This window comes from Piliocolobus tephrosceles, chromosome 7 (genome assembly GCF_002776525.5).
Source record: "Piliocolobus tephrosceles isolate RC106 chromosome 7, ASM277652v3, whole genome shotgun sequence".
Taxonomy (NCBI): Eukaryota; Metazoa; Chordata; class Mammalia; order Primates; family Cercopithecidae; genus Piliocolobus; species Piliocolobus tephrosceles.
In genome coordinates, this window is record NC_045440.1 from 103124966 (window position 1) to 103147737 (window position 22772).

The following is a 22772-nucleotide window of genomic DNA, read 5'->3' on the forward strand; positions in this document are numbered from 1 at the left end:
AGAGTTTTTTCTTTCCCATAAAAAAAGGCAGAATTTGTCCTGAAAGATGAAGTGTCTACTGAGCTGGCTACTCACACATAGCCATTGTCTGGGAAAGGTATTTTTTTATGAAATGCTTTAGAACTCTAGGATCCTGGAAAAATGAAAGCTAAAAATACCAAAGGGTGATGGAGGATATGCTTTGCCTCCTTCTTCTCCTCCAATCTGCCACCATGCTCACTGTTTTTACAGTTGTGTTAGTTTATTAGAAAAATGAAACTTGATTGGATCATGTGGTTACGTTTAAAAAAAAAGCAGACTGGCAGATCTGACTGTGCATACTGGAAAGTGTATGACAACCTTTTTACATAGGAAAGAATAACAGCAAATACATACTTGAAAAGTTTCTGGATGAATACAGTAGCTGGTTAATTGAATTATGCAAGGAAACTGCTGGAGAATCAATTTTTTTAAAGTAAGTTACATGAATGAAAAAATTGGTATAAACTTACTCAAATAATATTGAAAACAACATGACTTGCTAAGTAATTTCTTGCAGTGCCTTAGAAAATGGTCTTGATCTACAGAATTCAATATTTGAAAGACTGGTATAACAGAAAGGCTAGCAGTCAGGAGATGTGTGTTATAGACTCAACTCCACCATATGGTATCCCTAGGCAAACCACTTAACCTCTCCACTCTGTACTCAATGAGGGAGTTAAGACCCAAGGTTCCTTGACACTTAGTGGACCCACATAGTAATGGTGGCCCATGAGGTAGTTTTAGTATTCCTAAGAACCTAAAAGAAATCATGAATTTGTCTGAGACTAAGTTGTGGAGGTGTTCTGAAGTTTTTATTTGTTTGTTTTGGTTATAATTGTATCAAGTTGGTATAGTTAGCTATCTAATACTAAATGCAGTGTGTCCAGACCATGAGGTCAATGGGAGGAAAGGATAATAAGGGTTATTGATAAAAAAGGATGACCTTCAAGGTATTTTTCAGCTCTGATATTTAGTACTCTATGACCTCCATATTCATGTGGTGTGATTTTGGGGAAAGGAAGACAGAAAAAGACCAATATTTACTGAGCACTTAATTTGTACCAAGCAATGGTTGGGTACTCCACATACATTACATCACCTAATGCTCTCAAAGTCCTATACATTAAATATTTTTGCCTTCATTTGGGAAATGCACTACAGAGTAACTTTTGACACAACCAACTGGTCAGTAAGTAGCAGGGCTGGGGTGCAGATTCTGTCTGCCTCTTTACAGCACCATGTTGCTTTATACAAACTACTGCTATTAGTTCTTAGTAATTTCATTTTTCTAACTGGTAACTGGGTTGTAAATAAATGCTTTGTCCTGTCCTCATTTCCCTTGCTCAGCCTCAGTATGTTATGCCAAAATAGCCAACAAGTCCAGGGGACAAACCAGGGAGTAAAAGAACATCTAAGATACGTCGTCAGTTACTCATCACTGTCAGGGTTGCTTTGCTAGAAGCTTCCCTAGCAAACAGCCTACTGGCTTATATGGACAAGGGGGCAATCTGCTGTGACCACAGGCAAGACTAAATGCTGTCACAAATTCAGTAGAATGGGGGATAGAGATTTACCTCTAATCTTTTATTTTTCCACACTCCCTGGGTTGGGGCTACAATACTTGTCCATTTTACTTAATACTAACCTAATAGGGGCTATCATTAGGATCTAAGGAGAGGCTATTAAGAAAAAAAGTCTCTAGTACTTAATTATTAGGGCTGGAAACGTCCTTCTCCAATAACATTTTGTACAGTGAGATAGCTGCATGTTAATTGACAGCATTTTTGTTGTCTCAAAGACCCTTTTTTCTCCAAGAAACACAATATTTAATATGTGTATATGTAAAATTTATATCAGTTTTTTTTCCAAAGGTATCTATTAATAAACCTAGTGAAAAGGTTCTTTATCATATGATAAAAGAAAAAGCACTATTTTTTTTTTCTAGAGTATATAGGACACACAAGGTCCAATGTAATGGCACACAATTCTAAAACAAATACCCTGAGGCCAGCAGTTTTCTAGCAAAAGTATAGATTAAATTTGGAATTTGGTAACTAAAACTGATAGCCAGAAATGACTAATTTGGCTAAAGATAAGATCTGAAGGTGGATTTACATGGAAGACTATAATGATTACACTGGATTTCTCATTAGAAGGGCGCAGAGTCTTATGAAGACTTCATATTCCCCAAGAGAACCATATTTACACAATTAACAATTCTTTTGTTGGGAAAAAAGCTTTTCATTATTGCATGTGGACACATGTGGGCTGTGTAAAAATACAAGGGATGTGTAACACACGGTAAACAGAAAGTAATGATCTTAAACAGGCCAAATCCTTGAACTCGTCATTAATAAATGTCTCTCTTGCATTCAGCTACCCCGGCTGCTGGGAGCCTGTTTTCTTCAAGTACTTCAAACACTGAAATCCAGGAACATTTATTATTTTAATCCATTACAGGCAGTGCTTGATTTAACTTTATTGGTTGCGGTGGTGGTGGTGGTGGTTATAAGTGGGGGTACAGCAATGTTCTTTTACACATCATTTCAAAAGGGCTTAATTATATTTTATAGTTTAGGCCAGGAATTCTGCTTGTTTTTTTGTCTAACAAGGTTCAAATGGAGTTCAGGTCGCTGATGAATCAGAAGAAAAAGTCAGAGATGGTTATCTCTCTGAAATGAGCTCATCTCCCTCTACGAAAGGCTGGGCAGGTACATCATGTTCACTACACCACAGCACATGAGATCGCTCTGATATCCTAAGTTTGTTGCTTATTAGATAATTTTTATTTTTATGCAGCTTTGAAATACATACATCAGAAACTCAACCCAGTGGATATCTTCTGTATCTCTGAAGTTACTCTCCTATGCATTTTAAAGGCTTCCCTTTGGAATCCAAAACAGCTATGGCAACCACACAGCACTAAAACAAAAAATGTACATAAAGAACTTTTTAAGAAATGCACAAGCTCTTTATCACAGGACAATGAATATATCTCCCAAAATAAAAGCTGTAGAATACTGTATTTACATAATTTGGTTAAACAAAACAATACATGACTAGGTAAACACGGCCGAGCAGAACATACCTCCTAGTGTCTTTTTTTTAAAATATCAAACAGTCATAATTTTTAATCTCCTTCCTTGAGGGCGTGAAAAAAATCTTTTCTAAGGTAGTGGTAATTAATAATGTCTAGTGTATATAACAGTTACAGCAAGGAGAATATAATTTGTATATTGAGATGTCTTCTCCATTGCACATAATTTCTAAGAAGTGGACAGGAGAATGACAGTATCTCATATATTTATGGTTTTTATTCTCATCATATTAGAAAACATAATATGGGATATTTTTTGAAAAAAGTTAAGATAATTTTACTTGCTCTTCTTATTTCCCAGCCAATTTTTAGAAATTCCTGTTCTACCTTTTTTTCAAATGCCTCAAGGTTCACCAGGATATACGGAAATATATCATAGTCAGAAATTATCAGTAATCTACAGGTAATTTAAAGGTGAAAAAAGAAGTACATGCCAGTTTATCAGTAGCAACTTTGAACCTTGTTATAAAGTAATAGGAGGGAATCTGACCAGGATTAATAGTGGTACTCAGTCCTGGGAGGGGAGGTGTCATGTTTCACGGACCCTAGGCCATCTGTTCTTTCCCCCCACATTTTACTTCTGCAAAACCATAAACGCACCTCTACCTCAGGGACTATAGAAAGGCATTAGAATTCTTCTGCTTTTCATTATCACAAGATTCAGTAACTCATTTCATTGTCAAGATAATTCCCTTTTACTCTTTCTTTTGCGCTTGTGGGGTATGCCAAAATGACGAATAAAAACCCAGATGTTACAGACCCAATGAGGTCTCCACCTTTCCTTGAGTGTTGGGTTTAAGCTACTTGGGACATAGTGTCAAAAATGACAGGACCCTGATGCCCACACCCAATATTCATTAAGGTTTGTTAGTGATTTGTATAACTGTCTACAAGCTGTACTTCCACTTCAATCCTCAGTGGCTGCTTAAAAGTTAAGTTTATCCTCTGGTTTAATTGTCAAAGAACTCACTTCCTATTGTTCAGGCATTGGACAGAGATGCTATTTCTTTCTAAAAGTAACAAAAGTCTTTGGGGTGTTGTAATTGGCTGGTTATTGCAACATATTATTTTAGGTAGTCATATCTAATTTAATATTTTATTTCCCCTTAGGCTAACTTGCATCTCTGCAGCATCCAAAGCTTATGACAACACCTTATAAGATTTTACTTGGAAGATCCAGTTAACTATAGAATGAAAAGTTGGAGCTCCACTTTTTATCAATTAATGACTGGTTTCACTTTTCAATACATGAAAAGAAACTTTAGGTTCTTTACATTTTATTGGTCCTGAATTCAGTGAACATGAGAAAAGGCATTTTGTATATGTGAAAAATAATGTGGTTATGCTTTCTCTACTTTTGTTTATTCAGAAAGATAAGTACATCTGGATGACAGAGGCTGGGGTAGTGAAAGTTACGTAAACCATAGCCCTTTGACTAGAAGGAGTTCAACTCACTGTTTTTGGCTTGGGTGAAAAATCACCCAAGTCCTTATGGACGGGGGATCCTTCTAACTTCTTCCGAATTCTGATTAAAATGCCAGCCAAGATGACCTCATTAAGGTTCTTCCCCCAATCTTTTGTGGCATCTAACTTGCTCATATTCTATTTTCCTTTTCCTTATCTACATACATGGAGGCTGCCAATCTAAGTGCCCCTGAGAAAGAGCAAGGCAGCCTAAAGTACAGCTAGTTCACAGCTCTCAACTGTAGGCTCATTTGTCGAAATCTAAGGAGTGCCGCCCAAATAGAGCCATAATTTACTCAGACAAGGGGAGCTAAAATCTGTAGCTCACTCTCCACCCTGCCTCTGGAAAGTGCTACACTGCAAGTTCACAATTTATAGCTACATACTTATGGTTTCTCCAAAGCTACATATTTCAAATGGTAAAAAAAGATTGTGTTGTATATGCATGTAAGGGAAACTTTTTTTTTTTTTCCAGAAAATACTACAGAATGGGATGGATTTAATGAATAGCAAAATAAACATTATCGGCCTTTGAATATTTTAAAATATATGATATAATTTCTAAAGGAGATGTACTTTTAATACAATCATAGGATTTTCAGCAATATTATACGCCAACCTTAAAAATACAAGCATTACCTGTACTGAAATCAGAACATTCAGGGCATTTTACCAAAGATTCATGAGAGAACGTAAGTATTCTAACAGAAACAGGAGTTAGGTTATTCTAAGTCACTGCTACACCAGTATCTGCAGAGTGGAATTAAAAAAAAATCAAATCCCATGAAACTCCCACAGTTTAGGGATAAATAATAATGCAGGAGGCTAAGAAGAACTGGTAGATATTTTTTGTAAAGTAGAAAATATGTAACCATTTCGTTTCATTCCAAATGATAATAACAGGAATTCCTTTAACTGCCTCAGTCAATAATTTATAAATATTTAGTTTTATAAATCACTAAATAAATCTGAAAGCACAGATAATTTAAATGTATTTGCAATGCCTGGGGGAGAAAATTCACTTACCCCTTTCCATCATATTATTTCCTTTTCACATACACTTCTTGTAAGCTTATGACGGTTTAGATGACAAAAAAATTACAATCATTAGGTGAACTCAAATATTTTTGTACCTTTCACAAATAAAGAAACATACCTAAAACACATTCTCAATGGTGTTTCTCTAAATATTACTTAGCACACAAGATTCTTCTAGCATTACAAATCTGTTTCGGCTTCTAAATTAAAACTCATCTGGAAAGGACCGTTTTACCCTGTTTATATAACATTGTCACATAAAGAGTGTTAAAAAAATACTTCACTAAAAATAGCTTGCGTAAGTTAGGGATTAGAGTAGTTTCTGCTGCTATAATTGTTCCTTTGTAGTTTTTTCCATGATGTTTTTGCACAGTGTTTTTGACTGTGTTTATTAAAGTCAGCACATCAAAAAGGATCAAAGAGAAAGTGAGTGAGAACCAAAGAAACCCCAAGTGTGTTGTCTCATTGGGGAGTTATGCAGATTCACATAAACAAGTGCAAATTGTTGAGGTTTTAATGAAAATTTTCTACAATTATTTTATCTGAAGTCATTCTATACAATAACATCTGTACAGCAGATGGCTATACTGTACCAAGGCAATGCTCCTTTTTCTTTCTGTTTAATAGTACATCTGAGATGACTACTTTTGTCACTGTGCTCAATTTGGTTCAGCAAATAATTTTGAAAAGTGCAGCTGCTGCAGATGGTCACAACAGTTATATAAACTGTAAAATCAAAGACACAGTTAAGTATTTCTGTATTAGATTCAAACTATAAAACTCTGACATGAACTCCATTGAGCTCAAAGATATACTACAGTATAAACAATTTCAGTTGAATGTAGAAAGATGTCACTTGAAAACTACAAAAAGAAATATGACTACTGGTAGGAGGCTTTTATGTGAGTATATTTGTTTTTTGGTGGTGGATAGTTTTTATCACTCATCAAAATTATACTTTGAATATATGTTTGCATGTATTTTATCCAAATTGCAAAGCATGCATTTTTAAGACATTTACACAATGAAATTAACATTCAAAGCTTATATTATGTTTTATTTTAAAAATATAGCTAAAATCAACTTTTTTGAAAAAAATACGTGGCAATCTCTTAATCACAATTTTCCAAGAAATCAGTCCTTATAACTAGAAGTTAATAAATCTTATTTCAACCTTGCCAACTTTGTTATCATCCTAAACTGTTTGCATATGCATAAAGAAAACACTGTAGTAAAAATAGAGTTCGGTGTTCATTATAGTCTCATAACAACAAAATTGTTCCTATTAAGTAGTTAACCTCAACTCTGATTTGATGCAAATAATTATTTTAAAACATTTGCTGGACACTACACGTTAGAGTTGTATAAAGTATGTTTAGTCAAAGCTATAGTTGCTATTTTTGTGTTTAACTATATTTAAGAACAGCACTGTACAAGGATTGGGGGTATGTAGTTTTTCTTACATAAAGGGGGAAAAAACAAGTTCCAAAACTAGAGTTTACTAATTTGTACAGCTTAGTGAGAGAAGGATTTTTAATATTTTAGAGGTGTTTCCCAAAGACAGACACCATTAAACGTGGAAAAAATATGAGTAACGAATAAAAAAAGCAATGAGGATGATAAAAGAAGAACCTAAAAGTGAGTACAGTATGTTTAAATTCTTCCATTTCGTTTGAATCTTAACCTTTCCCTGCTATGATTAAGGTACAACTGGAAAGGCATGGGAACAGACCCAGTGTTGTCTGGGTTGTAATTTATTTGTGGACAGACCAGATACTGTAGCCTCCAGTATTTCATAGTCTTTCATGTCCCATGAACCTTACCTTTTTCACTTGTAACTTTTAAGACAATTAAAAAAAAATACAGAGCTTTTAATTGGCTTGGTCACAAATATTTCTGATGAGAAAGAAATAAATCATCTATGTTTTGGTCTAAAATTCAGGCTTCTCAACTATAAAACTTTTCCTTTCTCTTTTAACTACTGTGCCCAAACTGGCTATGTGGAACTAAGTTACAGTAAGTCTACAGCTGCCATTAAATTACTTTTTGATAAGCAACTAAGTTGCATATAAGGATCTGCTTTATCCCCTGCACTATCCCCAATCCCCAATTTCCCCCCACAAATTAAAGTGGGAAAATACATGGTTCCCCTTTGCTACATTTACTTTGAGAGCAAAATTTCTGGCCCTGTGCCCTAAAATTTTACAGTAGCAGTTTCTGTGATTGAAAACTGCTATTTCCCACCTGTGTCTTGCCTTTTCTCTTCCCCTCCTCACAATCCTTCTGCCCACCCTTTTTGAAAAAGTATGTAACAATTTGGTCATGGTAACAGAAGTGGAAAATGTAGATATCACCGCCAGTTGATTTCTCACCTCTCCTCCCATCAATGGCATTCACTTTGCAGAGTCTGTACCCCACTTTGCTAGGCTAGACACAGAAGCACAGCTTTTCGTTGCCAGGTGTTGCTGCCTGATAAAATGCCTCAACCACATTCTTGCAAAGTTGAACCTTGGCTTCTGTTACACTTTGTGTAGCATATCTGCCACAACACCAACTTTTCTTTTTTAAGTAAATGGTTACCAGTGACTTAATGCCGTGCATCAGAATCACCCATAGTGCTTGTTGAAGCACAGATTGCTGGGCTCCATGCCCAGTGTTTCGGATTCAGTAGGTCATGGGTAGGGTCTGAGAATTTGCATTTGTAACAATTTCCCAGTTGATGCTGATGCTGCTAGTCCTGAGATCACATTTTGAGAACCACTCTTCTAATGGTTCACAAAACTTGATATACTGTTGTTCCACTATAGCTGTTTTAGGTAAAAAGGAATTTAGGAATTAACAGTTTTAGACACCTGGAAGAACATGCCTCAAGAGGAGGACAGGAACATAAGACATTAAAATATCTATACTTAAAGGATTTGTTCTAAAATTATCTCTAAAAACAAGGTCACAAACCAGAAATGTCCTAATCTCCAATGACCTTTATAACTTTTAACTTCTACATAATATAAATCTTCAAAATGATGCATTTTCAGATGTTAACAAATCATATTGCTTGTTCTGTCTCCCCGCTCCCCTTTTCTGTGACTTACCAGGTACTTTTTGTGCTGCTTTGACACTAAGGCTTCCATTGAGGTTTGAGAGAGATGCTAACAGGCATGGTTTACTGGTATGGGGTACAGTTTCCATGGAGATCACAATCTGAGTAGTTTGAACAGAAATTTTTTGAAAGCAGGAAACAGCTCTCCACATGTTTCCTTGAGCTGAAATCTTTTGCACTCCATCACCATGAACTTTGGGTTTAGACAACTTTCCACGGTAATATTTGGAGACTGGAAGATCATCCTTATTCACCATGGTGTTGGACATGGCTGAAGTCTCTTCATTATGTGCTGAACTGTGTGCATTTTTTATCTTCTTTAAAAAAAGGTGTATCTGATCCAATTTGGTAAAACTCAGGTTTGCTTTCAAAGGCTTTGATATATCCAAATTGACATCCGCTATAAAAGTAAAAAAGATAAAACAATTATTGAAGCTTTCTTATTGAATATAAATAAGCCTTTACTTCTCTGTCAAGCTCTTATTTAAAAGTGTCCCAAGATCCATATTATTGACTCATTAGGATGCCAGAACATGATATATCTCTTACTCATCACTTAATGATTCTTTCCATGTTGTTACTTGAAGGAGTACTCTCCCTGGACTACTTACATGCCTACATTCCTGGCCAATCCCTATGACAGCCTTGCTATCCATGTGTGGCCCTGATACAGCGAAGGCCACACAAGGATATCAAGGCTGTCCATTTCTATTCTGCCCTTACACTTCAAGGCAAAATGAAGCAGGTTTTCCAGTTTGTTACCCATATGAAACTGGCCTTTCTTAAAAAAAAAAAAAAAAAAAAAAAAAAAAAAAAAAAAAAAAAAAAAAAGGACTTTCCTTACTACCCAGAACCATGTTTGACACAAATAATGGTATTATTAATAAATATTTATCCAAGTATCTGGCTGAAGTAGCCTTCCCTACATTCTCTAATTGTTTATGCAGCAAATGTCTGTTTCCCCCTTATGACCTGTTGCAAACCAGAGGAATCCCTGTACCTTTCCCTACACTCTGCACTGATAAAAGTTCAAATACCTTGCCCAATGTAACACTGGTAGACTGAGATTTCTTTAAATCTGTAGTCCATTTTATATGTACCATATACCAAATATTGTCCTTATTTGTCTCTTACTTACCTGACATGAAAACTAGCCGTATTGTTTTTAACCTTTTAAATTACCTAAAATCACTGTTTCTATTTCTATTATTAATAAGACGTAAGACTACTAGTATCATTAAGACAGAGCATGTCACACATCTTTACAACCCAGTGCTTAGCACAATGTGTCTTACATATGCATGCATTCAACAAATGTTTGAGCTTAACTGACCCTAACAAGTGGTCGTTTCATGAGAGCCTGAGGATGTAACAGAAGACATAATCCCAAATGAAGCTAGGAATCGCAAAGTTATTAGGCATATTATTAAGTTATAAATCACATATAATATTCTTTTTCTGTGTGTGCAGGAAGACAGATCTATTGACACCAATATCTAGAAATCAAGGTTCACAGATGAACAGAGGCATCTTCAGCCCTGAGGAGGCTGGGCTGTATCTCCTAAACCTCTGAGGATGGGCACAGCTGACAGCTCTGTGTGGGCAGAGTCCATGTGGTCCTCATTCTCTTCCCTGGGGACAGGGCAGCCGAGACGGGAGGGCACACACAGGGGGGCACCTTCTTGCCCTAGGCAGCTGCAGCAACTGCACCACACCATAGTGTGGATCCAACACAATTCTGTGGAGGGGTTCTGGGATTTCAGACTGATTGAATCTCCATGGAATGATGAAAATTAAAATTTACTTGATTATGGAAGTCTCTGATTCATTCCAGCCAAAGTATTAGATGAGCCACTGAGAATCACCTCAAAGCAATTGCTCTCATGGCCCTTGCCAGGGCGGTGGGGCAGCAGGAGGATGGGTGCCTAGGCTGGCAGCTCTAGCTCTTCACCTCTGTGGCCTCCTTCTCTGCCTTCTCCTCCATCTTCTGCTCTTTCTCCAAGGTCGCTACAATCTCGGCCACCTGGCTGGTAGAGGCATGAACATCTTTGTCCACGAACTCAATCATGTTGACGAGGTCACTGAGGTTGACCTTGCCATTCTTGTCTTCATCCAGTGCAGGGGCCAGGCTGGTGAGTTTGCTTTCTGGAATGTGCGTGACTTGCTTCACAGTGCTGGTGAGCTCAGTGACACTGATGACATTCTCCCCCACAGGCATGCCCTAGGCCGGGCCCAGCTTGCAGCCCTTGGTCCACCTCCAGGTGTAAGATCAAGTCCTCGATCTGCCCGATCATCTGCTGCACCCTCTTTGCCAGTCTCTTGCTGGCTTTAGATTCTTCCACATATTTTTCTTCACCTACTGGTCTTTGAGAGTTCCTTCTTGATCTCTTGCAAGTTCTCGCTGTAGTCCTACACATCCTCCTTCAGCAGCTCCAGCTCCTCCTTCTCTTTGGTGAGCAACTTCTGCCCCTTCAGCTTAGAGCAGGCATTGCTGAGGATGTCCATTTCCTCCTTAGTTACCTACTTCGCCTTCAAGCTCTCTAGCAGGGGGCAGTGTCCTTCAGGGTCTCTGACCACAGGACTGCGTCAGGCACTTCTGCCAGAGGTTAGGTCCCCGGCCTTCGAGGGGTGGCTTCCACACCTTCGAGCGCAACATCCTTCTCCACCTCCGAGCACTTCTGCAGCTCCTTGCGGTGCTCCTGCTGGACGGCTGCCTCCTCCTGCAGCGTGGCCTCCAGCTTTGCCTTGTCCACTTGCTTGCCCTCCACCTCAGCCACTTTCACCTGCTCTTCCTTTGCCACAGTCTCTGGGAGGGTCTGCAGTATGGACTTCAGCTGGTCAGCTGAGGAGAGGGTGTCTGGGAGGTACATGGCCCGGGACAGGATGAGCAGCGATATGGGAATCTCCTGGTGCAGGTCCGGACACTGCTTCAGCTGATGCGGAGGGCCCGCATGCCTCACTCCCCACACGCTGGCTGCAGTTCCTTGATGTTCAGGTTGTCCACCCCTCCTCAGCAATCAGCTTGTCACTGGCCTTTATGAAGCACAGCCACACAGTGAGCTGGAAGCACCAAAGTTGTTGATGCTGATGGACTGCAGCTCCGGCAGTTTGCACAGGGCCACCAGCTGCGGCTGTGACAGGTTGTCCAGGGTCAGCTCATTCTCAAATAAATTGGAAAATGCATGATTTCCTTCCTCATTGCTGGGTCTCTTCCCTGTCCCCCGGATCTTCTGGAAAAACAGAGAAGTCTGGTGGCACTACCCTTGGCTGCTTTGTTCTTCAAGGTCCTCTCCTCGGTGGTGTCCTGGGGGAACTCAGCCAGCTCCAGGTTAACCCGAAGCTCCTTCTTCAGGCTCTCCTCCTTGATGGACTGGGTTTCAAATGTGGATGCTGGCATGTTGGGGAAGAGCTTCATGATCATGGGCGGCATGAACTGGACCACCACGAACACAAGGAAAGGCACCAAGCCGAGAAGGTCGGCGCAGATCCGGAGAAACTGCCTGTGCTCCTGGCTGGTCAGGGTGTGGCTGTCAAGGATGCGCCAGAGCATGAGCACCGCCATCTTGGTATGGATCCACAGTAGGCGGAAGTCACCGAAGTAGCGCTTCAGCTCTTCCAGCTCCCTCTGTCCGAGCAACTTACTCACCACCACCTCTGCAGTGTGGGGCTGTACATCGGGCCGCCTTCCTCAAGCTTCTTGTTCTTGTCCTTGAAGGATTTGAGGGACTTCTCTGCTACCAAGTCATCAGAGACAGGGTGCAAAGAGTGCCAGCTGTGCACAGGAAGGCGGCGAGGTCCCGTGACCATAAAATCCACTGCGGCGTGGGCACTCTGGCCTCAAGGCCTAGCAGCCATGGTAATAGCCTCTGAAGGAAGGGTACAGGGGGTGGACCGGAAGTGCAGCAGCCAAATGGAACATTTGCGCCACTCCTCAACCCCAGGATGTTGGCACCGGTGAGATAAGCAGGATCCCCTGGACCACCCAGAAGTTTTCATCAAGCCTTCATGATTGATTACAGCATTCACTCATACTTAATATTCTACATCTTCATGAGCAGGGCCCCTTCTTACCTTCCCCAGACGTCAGGATCTTTGGGTTTGCTCCTGGATACCCAGGCTCTCTGAGGGTTCCATCCCTTGTGTTCCTTCCCTTATGTGGGGACACTGTGTTTTCTTATCAGGCCTAGCAAAACTCTGAGTCTTGTTTACAACTAGCTGTGCACTGGAAAGGGTCAGACACTTGAGTCACCTGTACACAATACTAAAATGTTCCTTTCTCCCCATGTTTTCAAACAGGAAAAACAACTTAATGTAAAGGAATTATTTTTAAAAATACTGTATTGACATATAACTAACATGCCACAAAAATTACCTTCTAAAAGCGTACAATTTATTGTTTTTAGTATACATAAGGTTGTGCAACCATCACCAGTCTAATCCCAGAACATTATAATCAACACACACACACACACACACACACACACACAAATATCCCATACTACTTAGCAGTCACTCCTCACACATGCCCCCCTCCAGCTCCAAGAAACCACTAATTTTCTTTCTGTCTTTACAGATTTGCCTAGTCAGGACATTTCATAGAAATGGAATCATATAATATGTGATCTTTTGTATCTGGTTTCTTTCATATAGCATAATGCTTCCAAGGTTCATCCATGTTGAAACATGTATCAATACTTCATTCCGTTTTGTGGCTGAATAGTACAACAACATAAGCATATACCACATTCTGCTTATCCATTATCTGTTAATGAACATTTGGGTTGTTTCCACTTTTTGGCGATTATGAATAATGCTGCTATGAATATGTGTGTGCAAATTTGCTTTTAAATTTTCTGAAATTTGTACCTAGCAGTGGAACTGCTAAGACATATCTGATTGCAGTTTTCCTACTAAGTGTGAAGGAGTATCCCATTGTGATTTTGATTTGTATTTCCCTAATTACTAATGATATTCAGCATGTTTTCATGTGCTTATTGACTGTATATATTTTTGGAGAAATATCTACTCAAACTCTTTGCTCATTTTTAAATTGTTATTTGTTCTTTTATTATTGAATTGTAGGAGTTCTTCTATTTTGGATACAAAATATAAGATTATTATAATTGATATATATAGATATGATTTGCAAATATCAGATATATAATTTGCAAATATCATATCAGAGATATGATTTGCAAATATTTTCTCCCATTCTGTGGATTATCTTCAGTTTTTTGCAGCACAAAAGAGTTTAATTTCTGCAAAGTCCAGTATGTTTGTTATTTTGCTTGTGCTTTTTGGTGTCATACCAAGAAACCACTGTTTAATCCAAAGTCAAAAAGACTTACACCTATGTCTTCTTTTAAGAGTTTTACAGTTTTATCTCCTAAATGTAAGTCTACGATCTTTCCTGAATTAGTGTTGTGTGTATGCTGTATAAGGTAGGGGTTCAAGTTCATTCTTTCATATGTGGATATCTAGTTATGTCAGCAACATTTGTTGAAAGGCATTATTTTTATTTTTGACTTGTAGAATTTGGGGTACTGGAAGAGGCTGGTGGGAAAAATATTTTAGATAAATTGGATGGCTAAAATGACTCACACATTTGCCTCTGCATCCCTGTATGTGGACTTCCAAATTCTATGGCCTCACAGAAAATAATAGCTTTAACAACAATAAAAAAAAAAAAGTGCAATTTTAACAGATGATCGTTAGAACAAAAACAAAACAAAGCTAAAGTAGAAAGAAGACCCAGATGTTGGGTCCTGAAACTGTCTTTTTTTGGGTTTATAAAATGAAAACTTAGGCCGGGCGCGATGGCTCAAGCCTGTAATCCCAGCACTTTGGGAGGCCGAGACAGGCAGATCACGAGGTCAGGAGATCGAGACCATCCTGGCTAACACGGTGAAACCCCATCTGTACTAAAAAATACAAACAAAAAAAACTAGCTGGGCGAGGGGGCGGGTGCCTGTAGTTCCAGCTACTCAGGAGGCTGAGGCAGGAGAATGGCGTAAACCCGGGAGGCGGAGCTTGCAGTGAGCTGAGATCCGGCCACTGCACTCCAGCCTGGGCGACAGAGTGAGACTCCGTCTCAAAAAAAAAAAAAAAAAAAAAAAAGAAAACGTAAAGAAGGGTCATAAGTACTCATTCTGTAGAAACAATTTAGTAACCTACCCAGAAGATTGCCCAAATATCCACATAAACCAACAGCTGAACCTAAAGGGATCCATTTTCTCTGACTGCAGAATGGCAAAGCATCCATAGAGACGTAAATACTGAAGCTACTGACTACTACCCTCATATCTCAGGCACCACTGTGGTCCCAGGTACACAGAAAAAAACTGTTTATATCTCTGGCTGCTTGCTTAACTTGTCTTTCTCTTTTTTCAATAGACTGGATCTCATTATGTTGTCCAGGTTAGCCTCAAACTCCCAGGCTCAAGTGATCCTCCTGCCTCAGCCTCCTAAGTAGCTGGGAGTATAGGTGTGCACCACCGTGCCAAGCGCTAACTTTATTTTTGAGACTCAGACCTTGGACCACTTCTGCCAGCACACCCTTCTTGACTCTTGTTGATGAGTGAGGTGCCTCTCATCATTACTTTCAGAATATCCTGTGCATTTTGCCATTACCAGGCACCTATTGATATTATTTTTGTAGTTACCTGCTTAGGTATCTGTCATAGTTCAGTGAACTGTGAGCTCCTGGACTGTCCTATATTTTAATATTCTAAATACCTAAACTACTGTTTGGTCTACAGGAAGTACTAATTGAATGCTGAAGGCAGTAAAAATATTTCATTTCAAAATATGGTTCCCAAGTGTAATGAGTATTTTAAATTAAAAACTCTTAGAGATCAACAAGTGCTAGAAGAGATATTTCTGCTATCTATGATGAAACTGCCCCACCAAGGAGAGCAATTGTTCTTGTTCCCCTCCTTGTTATCTCATTATCCTCTACAGGGAAGAAGACCAAAAATGTAACCACACCTGAACAGTCCCTTTGTCAAGACTGTGACTGTCCCAAGGTCATTTGAGTTACAGAGAGAACTATTTACAAGTTATTCTCTGTTCTCTGATCCAGTCATTCTCCCTAGTAGTCATTTATTGCCCCTCAATAGAATTCCTGTTCTATCCCTTCCCATAACCTGTTTTACCAGCATCCGAGCCTTCATTCTTTCTGTGACCTTGAGACGGTATGTAAGTTTCTATACCTTGTTGTGATGCTGGGTGTTCACTCTGAAGGCTCCCATGTATATACATTAAATACATTTGTATGGCTTTTCTATTAATCAATCTGCCACATGTCAGTGATTTTCAGATAATCTTTAGGGGGCCAAAAGCCTATGGCCCCCACAATGTTTAATGATGTAATGAAGAAAATATGAATGAATGCAAGTCTGTCACTATTTTCTGCTGAACTCTCAAAGGCTCATCAAATTAATTTATCCAAACAATCCATTAACTCCTCTCAGACATGCTGTATTCCCTGTCTTACTTAATGGTTCTATAATCCACCAAGTGGCTTTAGTCAGAAATCTGACTTTTTGACTCCTCATTTCATTCCTTCTTTCTCTGGTCCCAAGCCAAAAACTGATTAAGTTCTGTCAATTTTAGTTCTAAAACATTGCTTGATTCTAATCTTCCCTTCTCTCCAGCATTCCATCCAGTCCCTATTTTCCTCCACCATGTTTTTGATATCATTCAGTTTTTATAAAGTCTCCTAAATGGTTCCCCTGTCTAGACCAATTGTCTTTAGATTTAATCCAGTCTCCACAGAGTAATTTCCAAATAATTTGTTTTAAATGCAATCCTGAGTGGCTCACTCCTGCTTAAAACTCTTTATTGGCTTCTCCTTACGTAAGAAACAAAAGACCAAGCTCCTAAAAATAAATAAAATAAATAAATAAATAAAATGATAATAATAATTAAAAAGCAAGCAAGCAAGCAAGAAAGAGTTCTTGCCTTTCCTTATAATATCTGAGTTTGCAGAGCCCACTTCCCCCAACGCATGCTGTTGTATCACTAGGCCTTGTTCATATTGTTCCCTTTATCTAATGTACCCTTTCTTTGCCAGTCTAATCACTGGGATACTGCTTCAGCATTTTCTCCAAGAAGTTGATTCACAAGGCTAGGCCAGGAGGGAGGCAGAGCAAGACAGCTGAACAGAAGCCTCCACCAAACATCCTGCTCACAGCAACACCAAAATGAACAATTATCCATTAAAAAAAAAGGACCTTAATAAGAACCAAAAATCAAGTAAGCAATCACAGTACCTGTTTTTAACTTTGTATCACTGAAAGAGGTACTGAAGAGGGTAGGAAAGAGAGTCTTGAACTGCCAATGCCAACCCTCTTCCATCCCCCTAAGGGTGGCTCTGTGGCACAGAGAGAGAATCTGTGCATTTGCGGGCAGGAGAGCACAGTGATCGTGGGGCTTGGCATTGGAACTCATGCTGCCCTGTTACAGTGGAAATCAATACCAGGCAGAGCTCAGCTGGAACTCACAGAGGGAGCATTCAGACCATCCCTAGCCTCAGGAGAACCATCCTGTGGGCAGAACCTGAGTTCTGGCAAGCCTTGCCACTGCAGGCTAAAGTGCTCTGGGGTCCTACATAAACCTGAAAGGTAGTCTAGGCCACAAGAACTGCAATACTGGGATAAGTCCTGGTTGTGTGCTGGGCGAGGAGCCAGTGAACTTGGGGGGTATGCAATCCAGTCAAACACCAGATGGGGCAGCTAAGGGAGTGCTTGTGCCAATCCAATCCTCCTCCAATCCAGGCAGCACAGCTCACAGCTCTGGGAGAGGAGAGGGAGAGTAAAGGGGACTTGGTCTTGCAGCTTGGATACCAGCTCAGCCACAGCAGAATAAGGCACGAGGCAGAGTCCTGAGGCCTCCATTCCAGGCCCTAGCTCCCAGAGGACATTTGTAGACACACCCTGGGCCAGAAGGGAACCCATGCCTTGAAGACAAGGACTCAGTCCTTACAGGATTCATCACCTGCTGACTGAAGAGCCCTTAGGCCTTATGTAATTAGCAGCAGCACCCAGGCAATACTCACCATTGGCCTTGGGTGAGACACTCAAAGATATGCTGGTTTGAGCTGTGACCCAGCACATTCCCAGCTGTGATGGCTATAGGGAGGGACTCCTGCTTAAGAAAAGGAGACAGAAGAGTAAAGTGTAGTTTGTCTTGTAACTTAGGTACCAGCTAGCCCACAGTGGGAAAGAGCACCAAGTGGGTTCTTGGGATTCCCAATTCCAGGCCTTGGTTCTTGGATGGCATTTCATTTCTGGGCCTGCCCTGGGCCAAAGGGGAGCTCACTGCCTTGAGGAGTCTCAGGCCTGGCAGTATTCACCACAAGTTGACTAAAGAGCCCTTGGGCCTTGTGGGAACATCTGTGGTAGCCACGTAACACTCGCTGCATGCCTGGGATGGTGGTGGCCATGGGGAGAGACTCCATTGCTTGTGGAAAGGGGAGGGAAGAGTGGGATTTTTTTTTTTTTTTTGTGGCTTGGGTGCCAGCTCATTCTCAGTAGCATGGAGCACCAAGTAGATTCCTAAGGTTTCTGACTCCAGGCCCTGGCTCCTGGACAGCATCTCTGGATGTACCTGGGACCAGAGAAATTTCACTGCCCTGTAGGGAAGGACACAAGCCTGGCAGGTTATAGAGCCCTAGGACCTTGAGTGAAGACAGGTGGATAGCCAGGCAGGGGTTATCATGAGCTTTGGGTGAGACCCAGTGCTGTGCTAGCTTCAGGTATGACTCAGCACAGTGGCCACCACTGTGTTTGTATTACCTTCCCTAGCCCCAGCTCCAGGCAGCTCAGTACAGAGAGACTCTGTTTGTTTGGGAGAAAGTAAGGGAAGAAAACAAGAGTCTCTGCTTGGTAATCCAAAGAATTCTTCTGGATCTTATTCAAGACCACCATGGTGGCACCACTGTGAGTCTGCAAGAGTCACAGAGTTACTGGGCTTCGGGTGCCTCTCAATGCAGATATGGCTGCAGTGACCAAAAACTTAGATCACAACACCCAAGTCTCTTCATATACCTGGAAAGCCTTCCTAAGAAAGAAAGGTACAAACAAGCCCAGACCATGAAGACTATAATAAATACCTAACTATACAATGCCCAGATACTGATGAACATCCAGAAGCATGAAAACCATCCAGGAAAACATGACTTCAACAAACAAACTAAGGTACCAGGGACCAATCCTGGAGAGACAGAGATACATGACCTTTCTTTCAGACAGAGAATTCAAAATAGTTGTTTTGAGGAAACTCAGCAAAATTCAAAACAATGCAGAGAAGGAATTCAGAATCCTATCGGATAAATGTAACAAAGAGATTGAAATAATTTAAAATAAGCAAAAATTATGGAGTTGAAAAATGCAACTGACATACTGAAGAATGCATCAGAGTCTCTTAACAGCAGAATTGATCAAGCTGAAGAAAGAATTAGTGAGCTTGAAGATAGGTTATTTGAAAATACACAATTGGAGGAGACAATGAGAATGAATGGGTGGTCCCTAGGGCTTAAGGCAACCCTTGAACAACAGTTAATAAGGAACTGGAGACCTCAGTATTAAACCCACAAGGAACTAGATTACGTGAATAATTGGAATGTGTTTGAAAGTAGATTCTATCCAGGAGCCTCCAGATTAGAATCCAGGCCAACTGACAGTCTGATTTTGGCTTTGTGAGACCCTGAACAGAGAACCAGCTGAACTCACCTAGACTTCTAACCATAGAATTGTGATATAAATTTGAGATGATAAATTTGTGTTGCTACATTTGTTGTAATTTGTTATGTATCAATAGAAAACTAATACAAATTCCATATGCACATTTGCCCACATGGCATTTCCAGTTTCAAAAGCAATTAAAATGAAGTTTCAAGATGTAGGTATATTTGTTGAAGTTTTGTTTATCTCCTCCCCCAAAGGAAAAATATCTAATATATCTTAAAAACATCTAATGGGGCCAGGCACGGTGGCTCATGCCTGTAATCCTAGCACCTTGGGAGGCCAAGGCGGGTGGATCACAAGGTCAGGAGTTCAAGATCAGTCTGGCCATGATGGTGAAACCCCATCTCTACTAAAGATACAAAAAATTAGCCAGGTGTGGTGGTGGGTGCCTGTAATCACAGCTACTTGGGAGGCTGAGGCAGAGAATTGCTTGAACCTGAGAGGCAAAGGTTGCAGTAAGCCGACATCATGACACTGCACTCCAGCCTAGGCAACAGAGCGAGACTCTGTCTCAAAACAAAAAACAAACAAACAAGCAAAAATTCCAAAAAACAAACAAACATCTAATGATGTTAGTTGCCTACTCCTTCTTTTTAAAAATTATTTCAAAGTTCTAGGAATGACGGAACCTGTCTCTTCCACTGAATGCAGTTACAAATCTGGCAATAAACCAGGTATAAAACCTACACAGAGCAGCTATTTGAGAATTCTGAAAAGTATATGGTAACAAGTAGATTGAAGAAGAAGACTAGAATTCAAAATACTACCAAAATGGTGAGGAGTTTCTAATTTTTCCTCCCCTACCTCCTTATTCTAGACGAATGGCAGCCCAAAGTCCAGAAGTGGATATCATGTGGAGATAGAGAGAGTACAAGGAGAGGCCCTCTATTTCTGGCTTCAAGGAGTGTGAGGGAATCTCCTAATGCTCAGGGGAACTAGGGAAATCTATTGTTTTCCTTCTTTCTTTTCTTCATTCCCCTGTCCTCCAGGAAACAGGAGAGAATACTTCTGAATTCATTTTATGAAACCGTCATTACGGATACCAAAAGTAGATGGAGAAAGTATAAAAAACAATGTACATGGATATTCCTCAAGAAGAGACATAAAAATCCTCAAAAAATTTAGCAAATCAAATCCATCAGCATACAGAACTAATGATGTACCACAGCCGAAATAGGGGTTGTCCTACAAGCCTTGGTCAATCAATGTAAAACTGTTAACAGTTTACAACAATAACAAAGATAGTATCAATTGATGCAGAAAACATTTTTGAAAAATTCAATATCCATTCATAATAACTCTAGGCAAACTATCAATAGAAGGAAACTTAACGTGATAAAGGCTATATATGAAAAGCCTAAACTTAACATCATCATTATGAAGAAATGAATGCTTTCCCCCTAAGAACAGAAACAAGGCAAGGATGTCTATTCTTATTATTCATACTCAACATAGTATTGGAAATCATAGACAGTGCAACAAGGCAAGAAAAAAGGGCATAAATAACAAAGAAAACAATGCCAATCTGCAGATGACATAATTGTCCATGTAGAAAACCCAACAAGAATCTACAGAAAAGCTCCTAGAATTAATAAGTGAGTTTGGCAGTTTTAGAACACAAGATCATCACACAAAAATCAATTGAGTTTCTATAAACTAACAAAAAAGCCTTAAAATAAAAGATAGTATTTATAACGTATCCAAATAAAAGGAACACAGGTATAAATCTAATCAAACGGTCATAGGATCTGTATGCTGAAAACTACAAAATGCTGATAATAAATTTTAAAAGACCAACATAAATAGAGAGACATACCATACACATACCATATTCATGAACTGGAAGGCAGACAACATAGTAAATGTATCAGTTTCTTCCAGATCTGTAGATTTCACACAATTCCAATAATAATCCCAGAAATATTTATTTTAAATATAGAAAAGCTGATTCTAAAATTTACATAGTAAAGCAAAGGAACTAGAATAACCAAAACATTTTTGAGAAAGAATAACAACACTGGAGGGCTCAAACTACCTGATTTTAAGACTTACTATCAGCTATTAGGATCAAGATAGTACAGTTTTGGAGAAGGAATATATATGTACCTCAGTGGAACAGAACAGAGTCCAGAAATAGGGTCCAAACAATTATTAGTTGATTTTTAAAATAGGTGCAAAGACAGTTCAATGGAGAAAGGTAGTTTACAGATGGTGTTGAACATCTGTATACGAAAAAAAAAGTACCTTAAACTCAACTTGTTTCATATGGTATACAAAAATTAACTCAAAATGAATCATGGATTTAAATATAAAATGTAAAATTAGAAAGCCTTTAAAGAAGAAAACAGGAGAAAATCTTCAAGTCTTAGAGTTGTGGCTTGGATGCCAGCTCATTCTCAGTAGAATGGAGCACCAAGTAGATTCCTAAGGTTTCTGACTCCAGGCCCTGGCTCCTGGACAGCATCTCTGGATGTACCTGGGACCAGAGAAATTTCACTGCCCTGTAGGGAAGGACACAAGCCTGGCAGGTTATAGAGCCCTAGGACCTTGAGTGAAGACAGGCGGATAGCCAGGCAGGGGTTATCATGGGCCTTGGGTGAGGCCCAGTGCTGTGCTGGCTTCAGGTATGACTCAGCACAGTGGCCAACAGCATTGTGGTGGCCACAGTGCTTGTGTTACCTTCCCTAGCCCCAGCTTCAGGCAGCTCAGTACAGAGAGACTCTGTACTGAGTCTCTTATACATGATAACCAAAAAGGCATAATTTATTTTAAAAATGTGTAAGTTGGACTTCATCAAATTAAAAACTTTTGCTCTGTAATGGGTAGTGTTAAGAGAATGAAAAGAGAAGCTATGTACTGGGAGAAAATATCTGCAAATTACATATCTGACAAAAGATTTGTGTCAAAAAAATATAAAAAAAGTATTATAACTCAGCAAAGAGAAAATAACGTAATTTTTAGATCCCAGAAGCTGGGATTACATGCATGTGCCACCATGCCTGGCTAATTTTTTGTATCTTTAGAAGAATGAGGTTTTGCCATGTTGGCTAGGTTGGTCTCAAACTCCTGGTCTCAAGCAATCTGCCCATCTTGGCCTCCCAAACTGCTGGGATCAAAGTGTGAGCCACTATGCTTGGACAGGACTAAATATTTTAGCAACAAGAAAATCTGAAGCAATCTTGGATCTCTGTCTCTCATAGTTTGTCCCAAAAGTCTCAGTGTGCTTTTAAACTTTAATAACTTCAGCAGCATAAAAATACCACAGGATGATTGAAAAAACATCACTTGAAAAGTTTAATTATTT

The 22772-nt window shown here is 39.6% G+C and overlaps 1 protein-coding gene and 1 pseudogene across 1 annotated transcript in view; both read right to left on the minus strand.

The window, feature by feature from the left end:
- Window positions 1–22772, minus strand: part of LOC113224949 (vacuolar protein sorting-associated protein 13B-like) — a 753925-nt gene that overhangs the window by 172572 nt on the left and 558581 nt on the right. Inside the window, exon 25 of the mRNA XM_026454950.2 lies at window positions 8713–9120. Within this exon, the coding sequence (XP_026310735.2) occupies window positions 8713–9120 (408 nt within the window). The remainder of the gene's footprint in view (window positions 1–8712; window positions 9121–22772) is intronic.
- Window positions 10660–14982, minus strand: LOC113219565 (annotated as a pseudogene).